Genomic DNA, 23,173 nt, shown 5'->3' on the forward strand with positions numbered 1-23,173 from the left:
AAGAGAAAAAGAAAGAAAAAAGAAAGAACGAAAGAGAGAGAGAAAAGGAGCGAGTGAGAAAGAAAGAAAAAGAAGGAAAAAGAGTGAGAAAGAAAGAAAGAGAAAGATAAAAAGAATGAGAAAGAAGAAAGAGAAAGAGAAAAAGAGTGCCAGAAAGAAAAAGGAAGAGAAAAAGAATGAGAAAGAAAAAGAGAAAAAGTGAGAAAGAAGAAAGAGAAAAAGGAAGAGAGGAAAAAGTGAGAAAAAAGAAAAAAGAGAGAAAAAGAAAGAAAACAAAAAAGAAAAGGAAAGAGAAAAGAAAGAAAGAAAAAAGAGAAAGAAGGAAGGAAAAAGGGAGAAAGAAAAGAGAAAGAGAGTGAGAAAGAAAGAAAAAGAAAGAAAAGAGTGTGAGAAAGATAGAAAAGAGAGAAAAAGAAAGAAAAGAGCGCAGGGAACCAGACCCTCTTTCCCAGCTCCGGCCACCCGCGAAACTTCTCCCGTGGGGGGGGGGAGGCGCCCCCCCCCCCGAGCGCGCGCAGGGTGGGGGCTGCCCGCCGCCTCTCACGTGACCCGGCTGCGTCACGTGACCCGCGAAGGCTCCTTCCTCCTGCCGTTCGTCGTCCACGCCGGGCAGCCTCCGTCCTGCTGCAGGGATGGCGAGCACGGCGGGCGCGCTGCTCCTGCTCCTGGCCGCCGGCTCGAGCGCTGCCGTGTGGCCTCAGCCGCAGTGGCTCCGCCAGGACCCCTCCAGCCTCTGCCGGCTCAGCTCCCGGCAGTTCCGATTCGCCTATGCCAACGACTCGGCGGTGAAGCCGGGCTGCGATGTGCTGGACGGGGCGTTCCGACGTTACTGGCAGCTGCTTTTCCCGCTCGGGCTCCAGGAGGGAGCAAGTACGGGAGGGGAGGGGGCAGGGAGGGAGGGAGAGAGGAGGGGGTCCTGCTTTTGCGCCCCTCTTTTTTGCACGCGATGTAATGCGGGGCAGCAAAGGTGCCGCGTTCGCACGATCTGCTTCCCTCTGCGGAGCTTCGCTAGGAATTTCGCTTGAAGGGGGGCGTGGGGGGGGGGCTTCGCTCGGGGCTTCTCCTGCAGCTGAACGAGTTGGGCGATCCTTTGCTTGGGTTGAAAACGTGTTTTTGGGCAGGCAAACAGGATAAGTGGACTTCGAACCATGGCTCCAGCAGAACTTTTCCCTTCTTTTCCCCCTGGACACATAACTGTCCAAGCCTCCTTTCCCAAAACCCATTTGATCTAAGTTAGTGGGCTTTAAAATAAGCCAGATACTGGATAAGAACAGGGCAGCGTCTCTGGAACAAACCAGAAGTCCTGTGACTGCTGACTTGGAAGCAATTCCCATTGCAATTATGGTGAAATTAGTTACCCAAGAAATGCAAGATTCTGTATCTCTCGCAATTACGTGAGCATTTTGCTCCAGGAAGAAGCTGTCAGTCCCGACAGATAAATCAAGAAAACAAATCCACAAGGAAGGCGAAAACCATTGTTTCCCCAGCTTTTCATAATAGAAACTTGCAACCCTGGTTGGTCTGCACCTCCCCCCCCCCCTTATACTTCTGTGAATTAAGGAAGTGATTGTCTTTGCTGCTTTCATATGTTATCACATTCGCCCTGGACATTAAATATTTCAGCCCCTTTTGGCTAGGTGAACAGGTTTGCATACTGTATTTTCCCAAAAGTAAGACAGGATTTTCTTTTGACCCCCCAAATAACCACTTGGCCTTATTTTCGGGGAGGTCTTATTATTTTTGAGGTGCAGGAGGCAGCGAGCGTGGTCACCTCATGGCTGCTGCTCTGTTGCAATATTTTCGGGGGAGGGCCAGGGGTGGGTTTCGGGCGGTTCGCGGCGGTCCCCGCGAACCGGTTGGTCGGCGAACCCGGAAGTAAGTAACTTCCGGGAACGCCGAAGGATCCACCCGCCCGCCCACGTTTCTTACCCAGTTTTGACTAGTTCTGCGCTTCCACACATGCGCAGAACGCATACAGCGCCTGCGCGAACCTCCAGGAGCAGCTGGAGCATCGCACAGGCGCTAGTACGCATGCGTGCACTGCGCGCGTGCACGAGGACATCGCCGGCCCCGTTCCAACCGAACCGGTTGGAACGGGGCGAAAAACCCACCCCTGGGGAGGGCTTATTTGTGCTCAAAAGCCCGTACTGTACTATTTGCTGTTTGCTGCAAGGAGGCAAATTTCTGGGAGGCAGGGAGATTTCCCCCCCCCCCTTGTTTTCCTCCCCAAAAGCTAGATGCGTCTTATACTTCGGAAAGTCTTATACTCTGAAAAATATGGAAGTCTGACCAGAAGATGGCAGCTTTTAGGATCTCTTTGCTACCCATAATAGTTACCCTGAATTTTTGCACTCACCCAAAACATTTCTATCTTTAGCTGGTTCCATAAGCAAAGAGTTTCCTAATAGTAAAAGGGAGGAAGTAATAAAAAAGAGCTGTCACAAGGGGATTACCGCTGATCATAGTTCCTCATTCCTTCGTTTCCTAATTTTCTACCACCTATGGCATTTTCTCCTAGAATGTGCAATCTCAAAAGTTGATCTGAGTTTTCTGTCAGACCTCACACCTAAACTTGACCTGCAGGCACTTGCTGTACTTTTTGAAACATAAGACACACTTTTCCCCTCCATAAAAGAGGGTGGAAATGTTGGTGCATCTTATACACCGAATATGGCCAATTTTGGCCTCCTGAAACCCCCCCCTACAGGTCCGTTTTTGGCAAAAACGGGGTGCGCAGAGGGTTTGGGAGGTCTACAGGGTGCTCCTGGGCAGTGGTGGGTTTCAAAAATTTTCCGAACCTACTCTGTGGGTGCGGCCTCCTTTGTGGGAGTGGCTTGCCGGCCATGTGTTCTCTCTCTCTCTCTCTCTCTCTCTCTCTCTCTCTCTCTCTCTCTCCTTCCTTCTTTTTGTCTCTCTGTCCCTTTTTCATTTTTCTTTTTTTATTTATTTCTTTCTCCCTTTCTTTCTCTTTCTCTCTCTGTGTGAGTCTGTGTGTGTGTGTGTGTGTGTGTGTCAGTGGTGGGTTTCAAAAATTTTATGGAACCTCTTCTGTAGGTGTGGCCTGCTTTCCGGGTCCACTGGTGGAACCTCTTCTAACCGGTTTGGTAGATTTGACGAACCAGTTCTATTGAACCAGTTCTATTGAACCAGTTCTATTGAACTGGTGCGAACTGGTAGGAACCCACCTCTGTCCTGGGGGCTCGGTAGAGCAAAAATGACACGTCTGGAGGGCTTGGGAGACCAAAACTGGGCCCATTTTTCACTCATTTTTTCCAAAATACAGGCCACACGGGGTTTGGGAGGCCTGCAGAGTGCTTTTGGGGGCCGGAGAAAGCAAAAACCGTATGCGCAGAGGCCAAAACTATTATTTTTTCTTGTTATTCTCTTTGAAATCTTGGTGTGTTTTATACTCCAGCACATCTTATAGTCTGAAAAATACAGTATAGCTTTTTCAATTTCTCTGCTTGACTTTCCAGTAAAGACTGTCCTTGATTTATGCTGGCAATGGAGCCTATTATTACAGTTGTAAGTCATTGCTCTCACAAATCAAGGTGTCATGTCACCCAATATAATTTTTGAACATTTTTTGCAATGGTCATTAAATGAAACCATTTTCCCCAATGGGCGTTTTTTGCCAGAAATCAGAAGCAAAAAAAAAAAGATCGCACATTGTAGTCACACAACTGTGGCCATAAAGGTCATTGCACAAAATGCAATCATTTTACCCACAAGGGGGATTGTCGTAAAATCAGAAACGGGTTGTAAGTAACTTTTGTGTGTCTGTTGTAACTTTGAATGGTTGTTAAGGGACCAGTTGTAAGTTGAGGGCCACAGATCCTACTGGGCTGAACTAGAGACTGATTTCATATGAGAATGGAACCCTTTCTCACAACCGCAATTGCCCACTGCAGTGCAAAAGCAGAGACACAGTTCTCTAGGTTTATATTCGTGGTTTTTCCTTTCACCCTCCTATTGTGGCCCGCCGGGGGCCTGCAGAGCTGACAACAGATTCGGACAGTGAGGAAGTTGGGGAGGAAGATGGGTCAGTCCTGGAGTCTGGGAAAGGCTCGGACGAGGGCTCTGTGTCGGAGGCAGAGAGGGGGCCAGAGCCGTATGCCGGTTATCAGCTACCTTCAGAATCAGACATCAGTGAGGCAGACGAACAGCTGGAGCCTGTTCCCAGGGTGTGCGCAAGGGTCGACTTGGGATTAAGGCCACAGGTGGACAATGAATGGCCCCTCCCAGAGCAAATAAGAGGAGCGAAAGGGGAGTGGAATTTGCAGGAGGCAATTAGTTCGCTTAATTGGTTCGTGACTCTCCGAGACTCCTTGCCAAGTTTTGTAGAGATCGGCCTAGCAGCTCTCCAAGCCAGATAAGATCTGTGACTGTAAATCCTCCCTTGAAAGACTTTGCTGGATTAAAAGGAGCAGAACTCACAGCAAATTAATGAAAGGGGTTTTTGTCGGGACCAGGAGTTTGCTTCGTGCTCTCGGGAAGCCTCGGTTGGAACACCTCCTTAACTCCCAGTTACCTGGCAGATACTTTAGTGCAGGGGTCTCCAGTCCCCCATCCATGGACCAGCACTGAGCCAACATATGCCAGAAATTGGGCCGTGCAAACAAGCGAAGCCCCATCCAAACATTGCGGTCTGTGGAAAAAATCTTTCTCCGTGGAACTGGTTCCTGGTACCGAAAAGATGTGTGTGTGTGTGTGTCTGTGTGTGAAGCTATTTTAGATGCCTTTAGGCCAGTGTTTCTCAACCTTGGCAACTTGAAGTCCCGTGGACTTCAACTGCCAGAATCTTCCAGCCAGCAAAGCTTTACAAAACAGCTTTCCCCTCTTGCCTTAACCAGCCTCCCCCTGCTTAAACCAGATGTCAGGCGTTCAAGATAGATAGGAATCACAGAAACTTGGATGTTTGTTTTCATGTTTCGTTTTTTAAAATTCTAAGCTTCAAGAGTGCTTTGTTAAAAGAAAAAAAAAACACCCCCAAATCAATCATTATTATTATTATTTTAAATAAAGGAAGCTTCGTGTAACTGCTACTTGGAGAGAGATTCCCTTGCTTTATTTCCAATTGTCTATTGCAGGGAGCAACGGCAAGGATCTGTGTCCTAACCTTCTCATCTCCGTGACCGAAGCAGGATGCAGCGGCTATCCTACCCTTGGATCTCCGGAGAACTGTAAGAAAATGGTGTCTCCTACAATAATAGGAAAGAAAGAGAGAAAGGAGGAGAACGTGAAAGGAAGATGGGGGAAAGAAGAAAGAGGCAAGGAGAGGAGGATGGGAGGGGAAGAGAAGGAGAGAGGGTAGGAAGGGGAAGAGGAAGAGGAGTGGGAGAAAGGGAAGGGAAGAAGGAAGGGGAAGGAGAGGAGGAAGGAAGGGAGAAGAAGAGAAGGAGAGAGGGTAGAAAGGCGAAGGGGAAGAGTAGGAGTAGAAGAAAGGGAAGGGAAGAAGGAAGGGAGAAGGAGAGAGGGTAGAAAGATGAAGGGGAAGAGTAGGAGTAGAAGAAAGGGAAGGGAAGAAGGAAGGGGAAGGAGAGAAGGGAGAAGAAGAGACGGTAGGAAGGGGAAGAGGAAGAGTAGGAGTAGAGGAAAGGGAAGGGAAGAAGGAAGGGGAAGGAGAGGAGGAAGGGAGGGTAGGAAGGGGAAGGGGAAGAATAGAAGAAAGGGAAGGGAAGAAGGAAAGGGAAGGAGAGGAGGAAGGAAGGGAGAGGAAGAGAAGGAGAGAGGGTAGGAAGGGGAAGAGGAGGAGTAGAAGGAAGGGAAGTGAAGAAGGAAGGGGAAGGAGAGGAAGAAGGAAGGAAGTAGAGAAGGGAGGGAGGGAGAAAAGAAAGGGAAAATGAGGTGGTGTTACAACAGGAAAATAGGGAATGCAAATAAAGCAACCCAAATTGTATATTATAACCCATTAAATGAAATAACAAATGTATAAGAATGAGAAATGTATAGAAGAATAACAACTGTGAATATATACTTAAAATGATATATAAGATAATAAAAAATAAAAAAAATTCTCCAAAAGAAAAGAAACTGGTGTCTAATTCAACGCTGATGGCAGGATTGCCGTCACTGAGCTGATGGTCAGCCGGGTGCCCTTAAGACTGTGATGGCGATCACCCTGGTGATCACAAGCTCAGTGATGGCAACTTTCTGGAGTCTTCACGTCCTTTTTGTAACGTGGTGACCAAAACTGGACCTCTCCTAAACAACCACAGATGGCCATCCAGATTTTAGGGGAGCTTCCCAATTTTGGTCTGTGATGGCTCTGCGTGCCCATCATTCCCAAAACAATCCCTGACATTATAGATTCTCACTCCTAATAAAAAGACGATGTCGGTCGTTTGCGTTGAGGAATGCCAACTTCTAAGCATGGTGGCTCAGTGGCCAAGACGCTAAGAGCTTGTCGATCAGAAAGTTCGGCAGTTCGAATCCCTAACGGAGTGAGCCCCCGTGACTTGTCCCAGCTTCTGCCAACCTAGCAGTTCGAAAGCACGTAAAAAATGCAAGTAGAAAAATAGGAACCACCTTTGGTGGGAAGGGAACAGCGTTCCGTGCACCTTCTGGGGTGTTGAGTCATGCCGGCCACATGACCACGGAGATGTCTTCGGACAGCGCTGGCTCTTTGGCTTTGAAACGGAGATGAGCACCGCCCCCTAGAGTCGGAAACGACTAGCATGTGCGAGGGAAACCTTTACCTTTAACTTCTAAGCTTTAAAGTTTTTAATTCAACTGCTTGCTTTGTTCCCCAAATGAACTTCCAGATAAACTCAGTGTCTCGGTGGATCTGATGCTACTTACAGCCACCAATATCTGGGGTGCCCTCAGAGGTAAGACGAGGGGCAGGGACAGTTTTCCCTCGCTGTCTTTTTGGCTGGGTCCTCTGACTTTTTCTCGTCCAACTGATGTGATTCTGCCTTGTTCCATAGGACTGGAGACCTTCAGCCAGCTTCCCTGGAGGGACGAAGATGGAACAGTGAGTACGGGATATTCGGGAGGGGTGTACAAGGTCTGTGGTTAATTGCTTTGTTTGGGTGTGACTGTACGTGTGGAGCAACAGCAGGAATCGTGGTTTGTCAACAGAACAGTGGTTACAAACCCCAGCAGTGAGGCCGACTCAACAAACAATGTTTAAACAAAGCAGTGGTGGGTTGCAGGCGGTACACCCCAGTAGGGGCGTACTGGAGCCTGCCCGGAGCACCGGGTTCCATTCCAGTACGGCGTGACCCGTCAAAACCGCGCTCGACTAAGCCGCGCCCAATTAAACCGCGTCGCTGACGTCATCAACAGGGCGACAACAGCCAGCGTGGAGAAAGAAGGGCGCTTTAAATAGCGCTTTGAAAGCAAGCCGATTCAACTTAAGGTAAGGGTTAGGTTTAGGGTTAGGTTAAGGGTTAGGATTAGGTTAAGGGTTAGGGTTAGGGTTAGGTTTAGGGTTAGGATTAGGTTTAGGGTTAGGTTTAGGGTTAGGTTAAGGGTTAGGGTTAGGTTTAGGGTTAGGTTAAGGGTTAGGATTAGGGTTAGGGTTAGGTTTAGGGTTAGGTTAAGGGTTAGGTTTAGCGTTAGGTTAAGGGTTAGGTTTAGGGTTAGGTTAAGGGTTAGGGTTAGGTTAAGGGTTAGGGTTAGGTTAAGGGTTAGGATTAGGTTTAGGGTTAGGTTAAGGGTTAGGTTTAGGTTAAGGGTTAGGTTTAGGGTTAGGATTAGGATTAGGTTTAGGGGGGTTAGGTTTAGGTTTAGGGGTTAATTTTAGGTTTAGCGTTTACAGTGTGCTTCTGTCTCCGCGCTGTTGTCGCCCTGTTGATGACGTCAGCTACGCGGTTTAGTCGAGCGCGGTTTAGTCAAACGCGGTTTTGTGGTGAAACCCCAGTACGGTGCTCCGGAGGGCCCACTCACCCAAGCTCCTTATCTGTCCTTTAAAGCCTTACGCGCATGGTGCGTACAGCGCCTGCATAATGCTCTGCCGAGCAGCTGGAGCATTGCGGAGGCTTGCAAAGGCGTCGCTGGTAGGTACAATGCATACGCGTGCTGCGTGCGTCCATGTGGGAGACGCCCGGCCGGATCCAAGCGTACCGATTGGAATGGGATCAGGAACCCACCACTGAACCAAAGTCATGGATTAGTGCTATTGTGTCAAGATGAAATAGGTAAAGGTAAAAGTTCCCCTCGCACATGTGGGCTAGTCATTCCTGACTCTAGGGGGCGGTTCTCATCTCCATTTCAAAGCTGAAGAGCCAGCGCTGTCCAAAGACGTCTCTGTGGTCATGTGGCCGGCATGATTAAACGCCGAAGGCGCACGGAAGGCTGTTCTCTTCCCACCAAAGGTGGTTCCTATTTTTCTACTTGCATTTTTCACGTGCTTTCAAACTGCTAGGTTGGGAGAAGCTGGGACAAGTCACGGGAGCTCACTCCGTTACGGGGTGCTATAGATTCAAACCGCCAAACTGCCAACCTTTCTGATCGACAAGCTCGGCGTCTTAGCCACTGTTCCACCAATTAAATAAGACCCAACTAATTAGATTCACCCAATTTGCTGAAGCAAACTCCAAACATCCTTGAATGCGATCTATGAGAATAGACAGATACTGTCGTGCAGTGGTTAACGCAGCAGGCCAGCCACTGGGAGACTGGAAGTTCTAACTCCCACCTTAGGGACAAAGCTAGCTGGGTGACTTGGGGCTGATTATACCAGGAGATGGTGAGTTCGAGTCTTGCCCTTAGGCATGAAAGCCAGCTGGGTGATCTTGTGCCAGACCCTTCCTGGGGAGAAAGGCAACAGCAAAGCATTTCTGAAAACGTTGTCAAGGAAACTGCACGGACTAGTCAAGGCTGTTGCCAACAATGAAGAATGACTCACAAGCACACCCAGATGAGTCCATGTATCTATTCCACTTGGAAATGGGGGGGGGGGGGGGGGGGGAAACAGTCGTAACCAGCCTGCTTTCCATGGAGGACCTGTGTACTGGCCAAACCAGAAAGAGGGCTGAGAAAATATCTACAGATCCCCCCCCCCCCCAACATAAAGTGTTTCAAGGTCTCCCTTCAGGACGCCTCTATAGGGTATTGTGTCCCAAAACAACTAGACACAAAGATGGTTCCACCACAAAACCGCGTTCGACTAAAGCGCGCTCGACGAAACCACGTAGCTGACGTCATCACAGGGCGACAACAGCGCGGAGACAGAAGCACGCTGTAAACGCTAAACCTAAAATTAACCCCTAAACCTAAACCTAACCCCCCTAAACCTAAACCTAACCCTAAACCTAACCCTAAACCTAACCCTTAGCCTAACCCTAAACCTAATCCTAACCCTTAACCTAACCCTAAACCTAACCCTAACCCTTAACCTAATCCTAACCCTAAACCTAACCCTAAACCTAACCCTTACCTTAACGTGAATCGGCTTGCTTTCAAAGCGCTATTTAAAGCGCCCTTCTTTCTCCACACTCGCTGTTGTCGCCCTGTTGATGACGTCAGCGACGCGGTTTAATCGGGCGCGCTTTAGTCGAGCGCGGTTTTGTCGTGCCACACACAAAGATATCCCCCCCCCCATACCATCCCTCTTCTGAACACCTAATGCCCACCACAGGGTCTTGGGTTTCTAAAGATATTTACCCATGTAGTAGGGCTGCATTGTTGTAATCCTTCTCATCTTCTCATCTTTCTTCCTGTTCTTCTGCTCTTGGTATCTTACGACTGATCGCTTGTTATTTGTAACTTAATGATGAAGGATGCTATGATTTACGATCTGTGGCTGATTACTTGCTTATGTGTACACTGTGAGCTTCTGCACTGGAGAGAAATTGCTTGTGTGTCCCCTTGGCCTATAAAGAATCCTCTCCTCCTTCCTCTCCTCTCTTATCCCTTCTCTCCTCTCCCCCCCCTCTCCTCCCTCCTCTTCTCTCCTCTCTTATCCTTTATCTCTTCTCCCTTTTCTCCTCTCCTTTCTCTCTTCTCTCCCTTCTTCTCCCTTCTCTCCTCTCCCTTCTCTCCTCCCTCTCTCCTCTCTTCTCCTTTCTCTCCTCCCTCCCCTCTCCTCTCCCTTTTCTCCTCTCCTTTCTCTCTTCTCCCTTTTCTCCTCTTCTTTATCTCTTCTCTCCCTTCTTCTCACCTCTCCTCTCCCTTCTCTCCTCTCCTCTCCTTTCTCTCCTCCCTTCTCTCCTCTCTTCTCCTTTCTCTCCTCCCTCCTCTCCTCTCCTCTCCTTTCTCTCCTCCCTTCTCTCCTCTCTTCTCCTTTCTCTCCTCCCTCCCCTCTCCTCTCCCTTTTCTCCTATCCTCTCTCTCCTCTCCTCTCCCTTCTCTCTTCTCCCTTTTAGTAGTAGTAGTAGTAGCAGTTAGACTTATATACCGCTTCATATGGCTTTCAGCCCTCTCTAAGCGGTTTACAGAGTCAGCATATCGCCCCCAACAACAATCCGGGTCCTCATTTTACCCATCTCGGAAGAATGGAAGGCTGAGTCAATCCTGAGCCGGTGAGATTTGAACAGCCGAACTGCAGAACTGCAGTCAGCTGAAGTAGCCTGCAGTGCTGCATTTAACCACTGCGCCACCTCGGCTCCCTTCTTTCCTCTCCCTTTTCTCCTCTCCCTTCTCTCCTCCCTTCCCGTTCTATCCCAGTCTGAAGCTTGAGCTAATTCAAGCTGCCATTTGCAATTCACTTTGCTAGCTGTTACTTGTTCTTCGGAGGGCTTTCCGGCTTAACACGGGGCCAGGGAAGATCCCGTGGCATCTCATAAACCCTAGGCCTGAATTCTTGAAGAGCTTGTTTAGTCCTCCAAGCACACGGCCTGGTTTTTTCTCTCTCATTGGAGAAGGCGAGATCCCTGGGAGAAATTTACGCTGGGCATTGGGTCTTCTCTTCTCCTTCATATAGTTCTACCTCAACAAGACAGATGTGGTTGATTTCCCTCGCTTCCCGCACCGAGGTCTGCTCCTTGACACCTCTCGCCATTTCCTGCCTTTGAGAATCATCCTGGAGACCCTGGTAGGTGAATCTGGAAGCCATCTCCTAGAAGACCCTGGGAGATCTTAGATAAGCACGCTATTCTATTGACGGACTTAATTCATGTCCTTCACCACAACCCTCACCTTGCCTTCACGAGCCTTGGGGCCTTCTGACGTTCCCCTCTTATGCTTAGGTGGCTCTGTGTTGTGGTTGCAGGTTTTTTTTCTAACCACCCCTCATTCCCTCAGGACGTCATGGCGTACAACAAATTTAACGTCTTCCACTGGCACATCGTGGACGACCAATCGTTTCCGTTCCAAAGCATGGTGTTCCCGGATCTCAGTTCGAAGGTGAGCAGTCGCGTCTCCCACTGAACCGCTGACGTTTAGTCAGGAGTGGGTTGCTATAGGTTTGCCCGGGTTTGGGAGAGCCCGTAGCTAACGTTACGGCCGGTGCGGAGAACCTCCAAATCCCACCTCTGGCTGGCCCCGCCCATCCCTCTTCTCCCAGGAGTCCCCACACAGCCCGGTTTGGATGCGAGGTACCGTATTTATTTTAACTCTGGGAGACACCGATTCCGAATGTTTACAATTCTCCCGCTTTAATGGTAAAACCAGCATAGGACTTTCCGACTCTGCTGCTCCAGAAGCTGCGCAATCACTTTGTGGATCGCGAATTTCAAACATCTTATGCGAGTAGATCTAGCATATCCAAAGGTCTTTAAGAAGCAGAAATCGGATCACAAGACAGGCATGATAAGCAGAGAGAGACAGGAAAGGGAAATGAAATTAGGGAGGTGTTTAACGAGGGGGGGGAGGGGAAACCAGAATCATTGGTATGTAATCATGTCTCTTCTACTGCAGAAGAAAAAGGCGTTTGAATATTTCTTCTTTCTCCCTCAAGATTTTAGAGATTATTTATCTGGCATTTATTGCTCTATTTGTGCAATCTTAGGCCTTGCCTTTTATCTGTAAGCAGGCCTGCAAATTACACACAGATACCGTATTTTTCAAAGTATAAGACGCACCTTTTCCCCTCAAAAAAGAGGCTGAAAGTCTGGGTGCGTCTTATAGTCTGAATATAGCATTTTTGGCCTCCCGAAACTCCGACCCCTTCACCAAAATGGCCGTGCGTAGCTTTCAGAGAGCTCCTGGGGGCTGGGGAAGGCAGAAATGAGCAAAAAAAGGCCCATTTTTGCCCCAGCCCCCAGCAGCACTCTATAAGCTCCCTAAAGGCTATCCATGCCCTTTTTTTGACAAAAAAGGGTCGTTTTTGTTAAAAACGGGGCATTTTTGTGAGGTTTGCAGAGTGCAAAAACTTTTTTTTTAATTTTCCTCTTCAAAACCTTGCTGCGTCATATACTCCAGTGCGTCTTATACTCCGAGAAACACGGTAAGTGCAGAAGACTCGGAGGGGGGGGGGGACAAGCCTCCCGGAAGTCCCAGAAGGCTAGAAACTCTTTGATCAGAGCGAGATCTCGGCCAGCAAGCCATAGTCCTCCCCTCGGTATAAGATTTGAAAGATGGAGCTCCTTCACTCCACCTTGACTCGCCATTCAATAGGAGCCATATATATATACGTATGTATATGGTGGCTCAGTGGCTAAGACGCTGAGCTTGTCCATCAGAAAGGTCGGCAGTTCGGCGGTTCGAATCCCTAGCGCCGCATAATGGAGTGAGCCCCCGTGACTTATCCCAGCTTCTGCTAACCTACTAGTTTGAAAGTACATAAAAAATGCAAGTAGAAAAATAGGCACCACCTTTGGTGGGAAGGGAACGACGTTCCGTGCGCCTTTGGCATTGAGTCATGCCGGCCACATGACCACGGAGACTTCTTCAGACAGCGCTGGCTCTTCGGCTTTGAAACGGAGATGGGCACCGCCCCCTAGAGTCAGGAACGACTTGCGCATATGTGCGAGGGGAAACTTTACCTATATTTATATTTTTAGGGCTCCTATAACTCGGCCACTCACGTATACGCTGCTGCTGATGTGAATATGGTGATTGAATACGCCCGGTTGCGTGGAATTCGAGTGATTCCAGAATTTGACACCCCTGGACACACTCGCTCTTGGGGGCCAGGTAAGAACTCTTTTGGGATGAGAAAACAATCTTGGGATTGAACCCGCATCGGTGCCGAGTTAGAATCCGAACAGACACGTGTTATCCCTTGAAAAGAGATGCTGAAATCCCCCCAGAACAACCTGCACACCAGGAGGGAATGTTCAACGGCAAAAAGCAAGATTATGGTTTGCTTTGCTGGTTGAAAAAAAGAGGGAGAAGACAGAAGTAATGATTTCAGTGTTTCCAGTCTGGATCAGCCGTCCCCAACCTTCAAAATGTGCTGGATTGAAAAGGCCCCGAGAATTTGTTGGGCTAAAGCGGTGTTCCCCAACCGTGGCCATTTTAAGATGCGTGGACTATAATTCCCAGAATTCCCCACTCAGCATGCCAGTAATGAGGGATCCTGGGAGTCGAAGTCCACACACCTGAAAGTTCACAAGATTGAGAATCACTGCAATAGACTAACTCATCTCTTTTCCTGCAATATTCATTTGCACTTAGTAGTTTTGTGGATGTTTTGTTTGTTTATTCCCTTATCCATCCATCTTTCCTTCCTTCCTTTCTCCTTCCTTCTTTCTCCTTCCTTCCTTCTTCCTCCTTCCTTCCTTCTTCCTCCTTCCTTCCACCTTCCTCCTTCCTTCCACCTTCCTTCTTTCCTTCCTTCTCCTTCCTTCCACCTTCCTTCTTTCCTTCCTTCTCCTTCCTTCCTCCTTCCTCCTTCCTTCCTCCTTTCTCTTTCCTTCCTCCTTTCTCCTTCCTTCCTCCCTTCCTTCTTCCTTCTTTCTTCTTCCTTCCTGCTTCCTTCCTCCTTTCCTTCCTTTCTTCCTCCTTTTTGCTTCCTTTCTTCTTTCTTTCTCTTTCATTCCTTCCTCCTTCCTTCCTTCCTTCTTTCTCCTTCCTTCCTTCTTCCCTCCCTCCTTCCTTCTCCCTTCTTCTTCCTTCTTTTTCTTTCCTTTTTTCTTTCTTTCTTTCTCTTTCCTCCCTTACTTCCCCCTTTCTCCTCCTTCCTTCCTTCTTCCTCTTTCCTTCCTCCTTTCTCCTTCCTTCCTTCCTTCCTCCTTTCTGCTTCTTTCTTTTTCCTTCCTTCCTTCCACCTTTCCCTTCCTTCCTTCCTTCCTCCTCCCAGGTGTCCCAGGCTTATTGACTCCATGTTACGTGTCCACAAAACCCAGCGGGACCTACGGGCCAGTCAACCCCATCCTCAACTCCACTTACCAATTCATGGCTTCGTTTTTTGCTGAAGTTAGCGCCATCTTCCCAGATTTCTACCTTCACCTGGGAGGAGATGAGGTGGACTTCACTTGCTGGTGGGTTTTGTTTTCCTTGGGGAATCTGGGAGGGGGAGGATGGAGAGAAGACGAATATATGGTGGGAGCAGAAGGGAAAAGATTGCCATGGTGATAATGACATCTTGGGATGGAACTAGCAAAGAGATCGATGGCCATAAACCATACATTGGGAAACCTATTGTTGCACTAAGATGGATCCTTAGGTAAAAAGAACCTGCCCCACAAGGATATACTGCATTTTTTCAGACTATAAGACACACACCGGTGTATAAGACGCACCTGTGAGACTTGCGGCCAGTCCCTTTGAGGATCTTTGGCCTGCCACACTAATATTCTATTTGACTCTGCTGCTTCATCAGTGGACTTGTGGGTGTGGGGATGCAAGATCATGAGCTTTCAACTGGGTGGGAAAACCTGGGAAGCTTTCAGATTCAGGTTAATGCCAGCATTCCAAATAACATCCAAAATTAAATCAAGAGAGTCCAAGGCAAAGTATTGCTCAAAGTTCCAATTTATGAAGAGAGACATGTTGGCACATCTGGGAAAACCCGAATCTGAAAGCTTCCCGGGTTTCCCCCACCCAGTTGAAAGTTCACGATCTTGCATCCCCACACCCACAAAATCCATCCCATGGCCCAATCTCCCACTGCCACGCTGGCAGCTTCCACCCATCCAGTTCCGGCCAGGTGCAGAGAACAAAAGATGACTTTTGGCTTCTAGAAAGGAATTTTATTTTGACAACAACACATGCTACTCCTTACTGTTCCCCCTCCCAATTCCCCACTAATGAAACTGCATAGTAAAATAGAATATTAGTGTGGCAGGCGAAAGATTCTAAAAGGAACCAGCTGCAGGCCTGGCAAGATTTCGAAGAGGTAAGTAAGAAAAGTTTTTTCCCTTCCCTCAGCCCCTAGCAGCCTTCTGCAGGCTTCAGCAGGGCTGAGGGGAGGCAAAAAGGCACCTGTTTCTGCCTCGCCCCCCAGCCCTGCTGAAGCCTGCAGAAGGCTGCTGGGGGCTGAGGGAAGGCAAAAAAAACCCTCCCTTTTTGCAAAAAATGGGCCGACTCAGGGGTCCCCAACCTTGGCTACTTTAAGACTTGTGGACTTCAATTCCCAGAATTCCCCTAGCCAGCCCTCCAAACCAGATGTCTTAAAAGCGGCCAAGACTGGCCTCTCTGGTGCAGCTGATGTATTTATAAAGCATGAGAAATGCTTCCATTTTTATTCTTTTTTGTTTATAAAGTTTTTTTTCCCCCAAAACAAACACAACACATAAAATCTTCCATTTTTACATACTGTAGAAAGTGTATCAGTTGGTTACAAAAGGCTTTCGTGCATCTCTTCCACAGTCATCAAGCATAATTCATATTAACTCAAGTATTTTAACTCAGATGTTTGTACATGTCACCGTCATCAGACCTCCATTTTCATTTGACTATAGTTGTTTAAATGCTCTTCATCATAAAATATACCAAGATTTAATACATAACCACATACTGGCATTTCATTTACTATTTCTAAAATCCTCCAATGACACTACTCGTTACTTCTTGTTACTTTTAAAGCCCTTCATGGTATTGGACCTGGGTGCTTGAGAGACCGCCTCCTGCCAATTACCTCCCATAGACCTATTAGATCCCACAGATTAGGCCTCCTCCGAATTCCATCTACCGGCCAATGCTGGCTGTCGACCACCCGGAGGAGGGCCTTCTCTGTGGCTGCTCCGGCCCTCTGGAAAGATCTCCCCATTGAGATCCGGACCCTCACCTCCCTTCCGGCTTTCCACAAAGCAGTTAAGACCTGGCTGTTCCGGCAGGCCTGGGGCTGCTAAATCTTTCAGCCCCATTCGAAGGGTATGACTCTTGCTGCTTTTAAAATGTGTTTGTCTTCTTATTTTTTAATTTTCATTTTGTACCCCCCTTTCCTTTTTGATTATTAGCCGCCCTGAGTCTCTCGGGAATAGGGTGGCATACAAACCGAATAAATCATCAAATCAAATCAACACTAAATCCTTATATCCTATTCTAGCTAAACATCCATAATGTTTAATAACAAAGTTTTATATCCTTCTTTCCAAATCACTGTTTACAATTTACATCTCATTTCCTTATATTGTACCCATATATATACTATATATATATATATGTTGTATTTGTGCTGATAAATAAATAAAGGGAGACTAGTATAGATCTATTTCAAGCTATTTAGCTCTCATCAGCTAGCCATACCCTTACTGGGATTTGAACCTGGGCTATATTACATACTAGGCAGAGATCTTAGCCATTAGGCCACAGGCTCTTATCCGTTATCAGCGAAGCCAGGGTGAAAGGTATCTATTAGATTTTTTTACAACCCCCGGTATGCCCAAATATGGGAGGAAGATCACTACTTCCATTCTCTGTCCTTCGGCTCGTCACAAGAGACCATCCATGCAGAAACCCAATATTTTTACTGTTGCCTTTTTGTTACATTTTGTTGTATTTGTGCTGATAAATAAGCATATATATACATTATTATCATTATCCCTCCTTTATTTGACTATATCCTGCATCATATCATTTCCCCTCCTAGTAATCAAGACTTAACTGAATCTAACTTAATTCTTTTCTTTTAATTATTATTATTAACTTTTATATATAATCCAAAAGGATTTCTAATCTTCCTTTCATGGGTACCATTCAATGTTCAATATTCATATCCAGTTATTACTTATCATAACACTACGCTACATAACACTATTATCACTATCAATTATTTATTTAACTATATCTATTGCCACTAAATTTCGTCAAGTTTAGCTAGTTTTAAATTATACTCTTCCATCTATCAACCTGTATCTTTCCAGTAACAAAACAGTCTCATATCTTCCATTTTTATTCTTGATGGCCTACCAATGATCCCTTTGAGGAACTAGACTTTGGAAGTCTTGAGCATCCAACTTTGACCCAACTCTTCTGTTCCCATGTAGGAAGTCTAACCCAGACATCCGAGCATTCATGGAGAAGATGCAGTTTGGCGAAGATTACTCCAAGTTAGAATCCTTCTACATTCAAAGGTAAAGTGATCCTCCCCCCTCCATTGCTAAGTGTTTGTTTAGGGTGAGAAAACAGGGGCCACCCTCCCTCAAACTGGTCCTCCCTCCCTAAAGATCGTGCCCCACTTCCCATTGCGCTCTAAGCCAAGCCAAGGTGCAGATCATGTCAGTTCATCAGGCGCGGCTTCTTGGTCGACAAAGGTAAGCATTGTGCCAGGAGGCTGTTTTGCTAAGCTTCCTGTTTTTCTGGTTTCTCTTTCTTTGGCCCTCAAATGGACTTCCCCTCCCATGTCAGGAGGCTTACTTGAGAGCTGCCAGATGAAGGCAGGGAGAAAAAGGAAGGTTTGATGCAGGGAAATTAAAACAGGGGCTTATGTGATGCTTTCTCCTTCCCTTGGCTCTTCTCTTTGCTCCAGGCTGTTGGATATCGTCGCATCTTACAAGAAAGGTTACATGGTGTGGCAGGAAGTATTCGATAATGGTGTGAAGGTAAGGATTGTGCTGGGAGAACTCAGGATGCTCTAGGGTGTGTATCAAACTCAACACCCCATGTGCCGGATCTGGTCCACAGGGTGCTTAGATCCAGGGTTCTAAATAGCATTCAAAAGTAAATCGAGAGTCCGAGGCAAAGTATTGCTTAAAATTCCAATTTATTAAGAGAGACATGTTGGCACATCTGGGAAAACCCGAATCTGAAAGCTTCCCCGGTTTTCCCCACCCAGTTGAAAGTTCAAGATCTTGCCCCCCACGCCCACAAGTCCATCACATGGTCCAATCTCCCACTGCCATGCTGGCAGTTCCACCCATCCAGTTCTGGTTAGGTGCAGAGGTGCAGAGACAAAGGATGACCTTGGCTTTCTAGAAAGAATGTTGTTATGGCTACCTAGCATCTAACTCTGTACAACACCCTCCCCCCTTCCCATTTTCCCGCAATAGAAAATGCATAGTAGAATAATAGAAAGTGTGGCAGGCCAAAGATCCAAAAGGAAAGATGGCGGCAGGCCTGACGTAAGGATTGTGCTGGGAGAACTCAGGATGCTCTAGGCCAGGGGCGTCAAACTCAAGGCCATTGGGGGGGGGGGCGTATCTGTCCCATGAGGTGCTAAGATCTAGTCCGTGGGGCCACCCTGGAAAGAGTGGCCTGCGGTGCCTCTGACAGCGAAAACGGAGCTCGAGAGACCTGACCTCTGATTTCCCTGGCAGAGGGCTGCAAGAAGCTGTCGCAGCTGAAAACGGAGCAGCTGAAAACGGAGTTTGCAAGGGCCACAAGAGGCACACCCAAACTCCGTTTTCACTGAGAATGTTGCAGGAGGCTGTCACAGACGAAAATAGAGTTTGGGCCCCCCGTTTTTTCTGGCAGGACACTTGGGCCTCCATAGGCGCCCCCGGCACAAGTGACGTCGAGCTGTTCCGTGCCCACTCTAGCCACCCCCCTCAAGGTCAAACACAACCCTGATGCGGCCCTCAATGAAATCGAGTTTGACACCCCCTGCTCTAAGGCCTTAGGCTGCTTCTCTCCCTTCCTGAATTGCTTCCCGCCGACTAAACTGGAAGGGTATGGTCCTCGAATTACGACCACAATCACCACTGGGCTTTGGGCCGTAAACTGTTGTGTTGCACAAGAATCTAGTCAACTAACTGTCAGCCCTTGAGAGCCGAGGGCCGAGGTGGCGCAGTGGTTAAATGCAGCACTGCAGGCTACTTCAGTTGACTGCAGTTCAGCTGTTCAAATCTCACCTGCTCAGGGTTGACTCAGCCTTCCATCCTTCCGAGGTGGGTAAAATGAGGACCCGGATTGTTGTTGGGGGCAATATGCTGACTCTGTAAACCGCTTAGAGAGGGCTGAAAGCCTTATGAAGCGGTATATAAGCCTAACTGCTATTGCTATTCCTATAAGGGTCAACAGAATTCACAGGCAGCAAAGCTGAGATCGTTTGTCGCGATGTAAGGATTTTAAGCTGATGACACTTTTAACTCCGCCTTCCAGCTTAGCTTCTTCTTCTACAGTACCGCTCTCAGTATTGTCAATATTGGAGCCCACTCACAACCACACATCCTTTGTTAAGGCACGTAGGCCTCCTGTAGATGTCTTCTTCTGGACTTCAGTCCCTGTTCCATTCTCTGTTTTGGCCAGGTGAATCCTAATACAGTAATACATGTGTGGAAAGGGTCACCCATCACCTTTCAAGAGGAGATGTCCCGTGTCACAGAGGCTGGTTTCCGGACCCTGCTGTCCTCCCCTTGGTACTTGAACATCATCTCCTATGGGCAGGATTGGTTGACAGCATATAAGGTGGAACCCCTGGACTTCAAAGGTGAGTTTTTCCCCTGTGTAGCCCCATCAACGGTACAATACGTTAATAATACTAATAATCTACATAGAGAACCACTTTGCTTTGGTGGTTAAGGCACTAGTTTAGAAAGTGGGAGACTTGAGTTCTAGTGCCATTTTAGGCATGTAATCCAGCTGGGTGACCATCACCAGGAGGCGGTGAGTTCTAGTCCCACTTTAGGCATGAAAGCCAGTTGGGTGACTTTAGGCCAATCACTAAGAGACAGTCTCTGTCTCTCTCTTCCTTCTGTGTGTCTGTCTGTCTGTCTCTTTCTGTCTGTCTGTGTCTGTCTCTCTCTCTATCTTTCTCTGTCTCTCTTCCTTCTCTCTCTCTCTGTCTGTCTCTGTCTGTCTCTATCTGTCTGTCTGTCTCTCTTTCTGTCTGTCTATCTCGCTGTCTCTGTCTCTCTCTTTGTCTCCCTTCTCTCTCTCTCTCTGTCTGTGTCTGTCTCTCTCTCTCTCTGTATCTCTCTGTCTCTCTTCCTTCTCTCTCTCTCTCTGTCTGTCTCTGTCTGTCTGTCTGTCTCTCTCTCTGTATCTCTCTGTGTCCCTTCTCTCTCTCTGTCTGTCTCTGTCTGTTTCTGTCTGTCTGTCTGTCTCTCTCTCTCTCTCTCTCTCTTTGTCTCTCTTTCTTCTATCTGTCTCTCTTTCTGTCTGTCTCTCTCTTTGTCTCTCTTTGTCTCTCTTCCTTCTCTCTGTCTGTCTGTCTGTCTCTCTTTCTTTCTGTCTGTCTGTCTCTCTCTCTCTCTGTATCTCTCTGTCTCTCTTCCTTCTCTCTCTCTGTCTGTCTCTGTCTGTCTCTTTTTGACTGTCTGTTTCTCTCTGTCTGTCTCTCTCTCTGTCTCTCTTCCTTCTCTCTGTCTCTCTTTCTGACTGTCTGTCTCTCTTTCTGTCTGTCTGTCTGTCTCTGTCTCTCTCTTTGTCTCTCTTCCTTCTCTCTCGCTGTCTGTCTGTCTCTCTTTCTGTCTGTCTGTGTCTGTCTCTCTTCCTTCTCTCTCTGTCTGTCTGTGTCTCTCTGTCTCTCTCTGTCTCTCTCTGTCTCTCTCTCTTTCTCAGCCCAATCCACTTCACAGGGTGGTTGTTTTGCGGGGAAAGAGGTGGAAGATGTGTCAGATACATTTACATCCTTGAGCTACTTGTAAAAACAATAAAGGCAGGATATAAACAAAACACCTTTGTGTCTCTTCCAACAGGCACCGCAGAACAGAAAAAACTGGTTATTGGGGGGGAAGCCTGCATGTGGGGTGAATACGTGGATGCAACCAATTTAACCCCCAGGCTGTGGTAAGAGTTATTCTCACGTTTCAACGACAGAATCTCGCAAAGCCCCATACGCTTCCCCTCTCTTTCCCTTTTTCTTCAAAGGAATCATGGAGGTTTCCTTGAGACGCTTTATCAAAATACATTTCTGCCCCGGGACTCAAATTTCTCTTATCTGACTGCTGCAATGTGTTGGCTTGCTTCCTTCTGTTCCTCAAGGCTTTTCTCGCAGTCCATCCACAGATAGCAAAAACCAGCCCGGTTGTGCGAAAAAAAAAGAAAAGTTTCTGTAGAAGTGTTAACCTGGCAACAGGGAGCCGGAAAAGCGGGATGAAAGAGCCACATGCAGCTCCGGAGCCGCTGATTGCTGACCCCTGGTATAAACTCTACAAACTGAGCCACGCTTTTTAATCTCCTCCAGGCCCAGAGCTGGGGCTGTTGCTGAGCGTTTGTGGAGCAACAAGACAGTTCGAAACCGGGAAGATGCTTACGCCCGCTTGTCAGATTTCCGCTGCAAGTTGCTCAGGTAACGCCCGTTCTTCTTCTTCTTCCTCTTATTTCTCCTCACTCTGTTAGGCCACGTAAATCATTCCAACATCTGTGTTTATTCCGGCATCTCATTGCCCGTAATTGGTAGTCCTTGACTTACAACCACGATTGAAACCCACCCGCCCCAAATTCCCATTGCTAAGCGAGGCGTTTGCCAACTGGATTTCGCTCCATTTCTCCGCCTTTCTTGCCACGCCTGTTAAGCTAATCGCTGCGGTTGTTAAGTGAGGGACACGGTTGCAAAGTGAATCTGGCTTCCCCGTCGACTTTGCTTGTGGGAAGGGTTTGTGAAAGGGGATCGCGTGACCTCGGGACATTGCAACCGTTGTAAGTATGAGTCGGTGGCCGAGCGTCCGAATTTGGATCCTGGGGGAGGCTGCAACAGTCGTATATGTGAAAAACGGTCAGAAGTCACTTGCTTCAGTGTCGTCGTAACTTTGAACGGTCAGTAAATGAATGGATGTAAGTCAGGACTACCAGTACGTCTGAAAAATCCATCGTCCCTGGTTGATTCATCAGTTGTCCTCTCTTCCGTTCTGCTGCCCTGCCAAGAAACTTGGTAAACTAGGTAAGAGGTGGAAATAATTTAGACAAGGTTAATTTTTGTTTGTTTGTTGTTTGTTTGTTTATTGGATTTTATATTTTTGATAAAACTTTCATTTCCTGTCTTTTCCTGTGAATATTTTTTCTTAGCTTGGTTGGCTTTGTGAAAAAGCAACAGGTGATGTCTTTGAAAAAAACTTCATAACATCTCTACTTTTTATTTATATTCTTTTCTCTTAAAAAAAAAAAAGCTGCTAGACTCTTCCCTAAATATCATCTTCTAACCATGTTTTTTCTTTTTTCTTTCCTTTTTTTTCAGGCGAGGTATTCAGGCCGAACCCCTTTATACAGGATTTTGTGAATTTGACACAGTTTGATTTTACAATCACCTCCTCCTCCCTCCCTCCCTCACCGCAAATATCTGTACTGTTTTAATATGTGCAGGGAGAATCTTGTTTTTTTTTTAAAAAAAAAACCCAAATATTTCAATAAATCAGTTCCCTATTATTTGAAGCCTTTTTTAAAAAGAAGAAGAAGAAGAAGAAGAAGAAGAAGAAGAAGAAGAAGAAGAAGAAGAAGAAGAAGAAGAAGGAAGAAGGAAGAAAGAAGAAAGAAGAAGAAGAGCAGCGTTTAAAATTGTCATTGTTTCTTTTTTTAAGGCACAAATTGGTTTTAAGGCAAATTTGATTTTAAGGCCCAAATCGCCCACAGGCATTTCTAGCAAAACAAACCCATCACCAAGGAGACTCTCTATCCCCATGATGGCAAATCTATGGCACACCTGCCAGAGGTGGCATGCACAGCCCTCTCTGTGGGCACACGAGCTGTTGCCAGCTGCTCTTCTGGTTTCCGGTGCGCCAGCCAGAGTCCGAAAAGCAGCTTGAAAAACAGCTAAAAAACAGAGTGGGTTTTGGGCCTTTTTGGACGTTTTTCTTTGCAGGTGCTGGAGCGCCAAAAATCGGACTGAAAGCAGCCTGAAAAATGGCTAAAAAACAGGTATGGGTACGCCATTCAGCCAATGCTCTGGCGCGCACCTGTGCACACATCACATCCATTCTAGTTAGGGCACTCCGGACCGAAAAGATTCACCATCACCGCTCTATTCCTCTCGCTTGCTCCGCTGTTACTTCTAGCAGTTCTGCCGTTCTGGCTGGCATTGGGC

The 23,173-nt window shown here is 47.3% G+C and overlaps 1 protein-coding gene across 1 annotated transcript; it reads left to right on the forward strand.

Annotated features, from left to right (window-relative positions):
• The first annotated feature begins 565 nt into the window (after positions 1–565).
• HEXA (hexosaminidase subunit alpha) lies at positions 566–22,518 on the forward strand. Its single transcript, XM_032233064.1, has 14 exons — positions 566–870; positions 5,091–5,183; positions 6,765–6,830; positions 6,930–6,976; positions 10,871–10,981; positions 11,191–11,292; positions 12,891–13,023; positions 14,132–14,312; positions 17,262–17,348; positions 17,744–17,816; positions 19,462–19,642; positions 20,853–20,943; positions 21,341–21,445; positions 22,331–22,518. The coding sequence occupies exons 1-14, from the start codon at positions 633–635 to the stop codon at positions 22,386–22,388; spliced, it is 1,566 nt and encodes a 521-aa protein (XP_032088955.1). The 5' UTR covers positions 566–632; the 3' UTR covers positions 22,389–22,518.
• The last annotated feature ends 655 nt before the right edge of the window (positions 22,519–23,173 follow it).

This window comes from Thamnophis elegans, chromosome 16 (genome assembly GCF_009769535.1).
Source record: "Thamnophis elegans isolate rThaEle1 chromosome 16, rThaEle1.pri, whole genome shotgun sequence".
Taxonomy (NCBI): domain Eukaryota; kingdom Metazoa; phylum Chordata; class Lepidosauria; order Squamata; family Colubridae; genus Thamnophis; species Thamnophis elegans.